This window comes from Apteryx rowi, unplaced genomic scaffold (genome assembly GCF_003343035.1).
Source record: "Apteryx rowi isolate R43461 unplaced genomic scaffold, aptRow1 scaffold_44, whole genome shotgun sequence".
In the NCBI taxonomy this organism is placed as follows: Eukaryota; Metazoa; Chordata; class Aves; order Apterygiformes; family Apterygidae; genus Apteryx; species Apteryx rowi.
Genome location: NW_020450694.1, coordinates 3,804,512 through 3,807,107, shown reverse-complemented (window position 1 = coordinate 3,807,107; position 2,596 = coordinate 3,804,512). Strand labels below are relative to the sequence as shown.

At 56.7% G+C, this 2,596-nt stretch overlaps 1 protein-coding gene across 1 annotated transcript in view; it reads left to right on the top strand.

Annotated features, from left to right (window-relative positions):
* The window catches only part of SNTA1 (syntrophin alpha 1), a 30,920-nt gene extending 28,706 nt beyond the window's left edge, over positions 1–2,214 (top strand). The window contains 3 exon segments of the mRNA XM_026076805.1: positions 9–205; positions 749–936; positions 1,314–2,214. Coding sequence (XP_025932590.1) covers positions 9–205; positions 749–936; positions 1,314–1,406 — 478 coding nt within the window. The 3' untranslated portion in view covers positions 1,407–2,214.
* The last annotated feature ends 382 nt before the right edge of the window (positions 2,215–2,596 follow it).

The following is a 2,596-nucleotide window of genomic DNA, read 5'->3' as shown; positions in this document are numbered from 1 at the left end:
GCCGGCAGGCTGGTGCACTCGGGCCCGGCCAAGGGCTCGCCGCTGTACGACGCCGAGCTCTCGTTCGCCCTGCGCACCGGCACCCGCCTGGGCGTGCAGACCCACCTCTTCAGCCTGGAGACCCACCGCGACCTGGCCCTGTGGACGCGGATGCTGGTGGACGGCACCCACGGCGCGGCCGAGCTCGTCCAGGAGGTCTCCGCAGGTCAGTGGAGAAAGGACTGCGGACCCCCCACCGTGGTCAGGCGGACGCGCCCCGCAGTGGGACATCCCCCGTGGCAGGGCAGAGGGTGCCCAGAGCAGTGGTGGTGGGCACGGGCCACCCTGGCTTGTGGGCTTTGAGCCAGCCGTGGAGCTCGGCTTCACAGCCCTGGAGGGATGCAGAGCAGTGGCAGTGGGAGTCCCCTGGGCCTGTCCCCGTGCCTGGGATCAGGCCCCCAAGCGTGCAAGCCACTCGCAGCACAGGGTGGGTGGCAGCTGGAGCCCAGGGAGAGCTGCCCCCATGCTGGGACACCACTGCTGAGGCGCTGGGGCAGGCTCTACTCAGCCTCGGGAGAGTCGCTCTCCTGGTCATGCTGTGCTTGGGAGACACCAGTCATCAGCTCCACAGTCGTTGAAGCCCATATGGTCATGCAAGGGCCTAACGGTGCCCAGCTCAGCCAGCTCCTGGCCACCCAGGAGGTAACCAGAGGAGGCTGGGGCAGGCGCTGGTGGGACCCATTTGATTCCATCACCTCTTCTCCTTCAGCCTGCACGTGGAATGGGCAGGACTGCACCCTGTCCATCCACATTGACAAAGGCTTCACCATCTTCACCACGGAGCCTGGGCTCAGCAAGGCAATCCTGCTCCAGCAGCCCTTCGAGAAGCTGCAGATGTCCTCTGACGATGGTACCAAGATGCTCTACTTGGACTTTGGTGGCCCGGAGGGAGAGATTGTGAGTTGGCTTTGTCCGAGGCTTCTCTTATGCCTTCACTTCCCCCGCACTTCTTCTGGGCCCTCTGGGAGGGGAGTTGGAGGAGGGCACCAGCACCCTGCTTAGCTCCTGTCCTTCCCGGCAAGAGTGGGGAGAGAGCTGGCCTCTTCCTGCTGCTCCTGGGGCTGTGCTCCCTCTGTGCTGGCGCTCCATGGCCTGCGGCCCTTCGCCGAGCCCCAGTGTAGCCATGGTGGGGTTTGGGAGGCTCTCAGTGGTTCCCAACTCCCTTGCAGCTTCTTCATGGCACATTTTAGAGCTGTTCCCATCACAAGGAGAAAGTTGGCTACTCTGAGCACAGCCCTTACCATTGCACATGTCCCTCCATTCCTTTCTTGCAGCAATTGGACCTTCACTCCTGCCCCAAAACCATTGTCTTCATCATCCACTCATTCCTCTCGGCCAAGGTGACCCGGCTTGGGCTGCTGGCATGAAGACAGAGGAAAGAGCCAGACAGAGCAGTACCCAACACCTCCATGAGATCTATGCACCTACAACTCCCTCCAGGCCAAACCAAACCAAAAGCCATCCAAATGAGATAAGAACCCCCAGGTCACGCCACAACAGCCAAGGAAAAACACTAGCCGTCCAGAAAAAAAGCACTGCTGGGGCATCTTTTCGGCAGCTGTAGTCAGAAGCTGCTCTTGGACGCAGCACCAGGACTTCTCTGGTCCCACGTTCAGCAGCTGCTCTGTCCCCTCCCGCCTCCGACACCGTCACTCACCGGAAGCTTGAAAAGTCCCCAGTGGAGAGCCCACCCCGACCGGCCATGCTATCACTCTAGTGCCTTGTGAGATGATATTTTCTGTACAAAGAATCTGTTTGTATTGATGTTTTATATTTATATAGCCCAGTTAAAGATGCTGATGTGGCAGCTTCCGTCCCCCTGTTTTAAACCCCAGGAGAGTCCTCGAATACTGTAAAGCAAGCAAGCGTGTCTGTTCCTCCAGACACGCATTTTAGAGACCTGAGCCAACTGCGTACTGCCTGAGAGATGGGAACTCCAGATGACGCTCTATTGGCCAAGTTATTCAGTATTGAAGCTGATGACAGGAACCACTGTTCTCTGTTAGATTTGGATGGTTCATTTTCTTTTACTAACTCCTGGATGCAGGATCATTTTATTTCTTGGTTAATGGGGGGAGGGTTGTCAGGTGGCTGGTGGCAAACAACTTGTTTTATGAACCAAAAGATTCTGCATGAAAATTACTATTTTTTTTGGTGAAATAAACACTGCAGATCACAAACAGTGGGAGCCAAGATCTGTCTCCTGTTTTGCTTAGAGACGTAGAAGCATTGTATAAGGGAGATATAACCTGGACTGTGCCTTGAGGTGTTTCTGCCAGGGGTTTAAAGGGAGTGAAAGCTTTTGCTTGGTGGCCGTCAGGTGTTGCAGTAAGTCAGTGGTGTCGGTTCGGGGGTGCTGGGGGTCTCTGTGTCAGGATTCCAGATTGTGACAAAAAGTCTTTTAAAGCTTCCTGACGTTGAGTTGTTCAAGGCAGAGCCTGGCAAAGTGGATGCTTTAGACCTGTGTGTCTTGTCCTCTGCCATGCTGAGCGCCTCCTTGCAGGGGCATTGGAGAGAGTCGCCCACTGGCTGGAAAAGGTGCTGGGGACACGCTCAG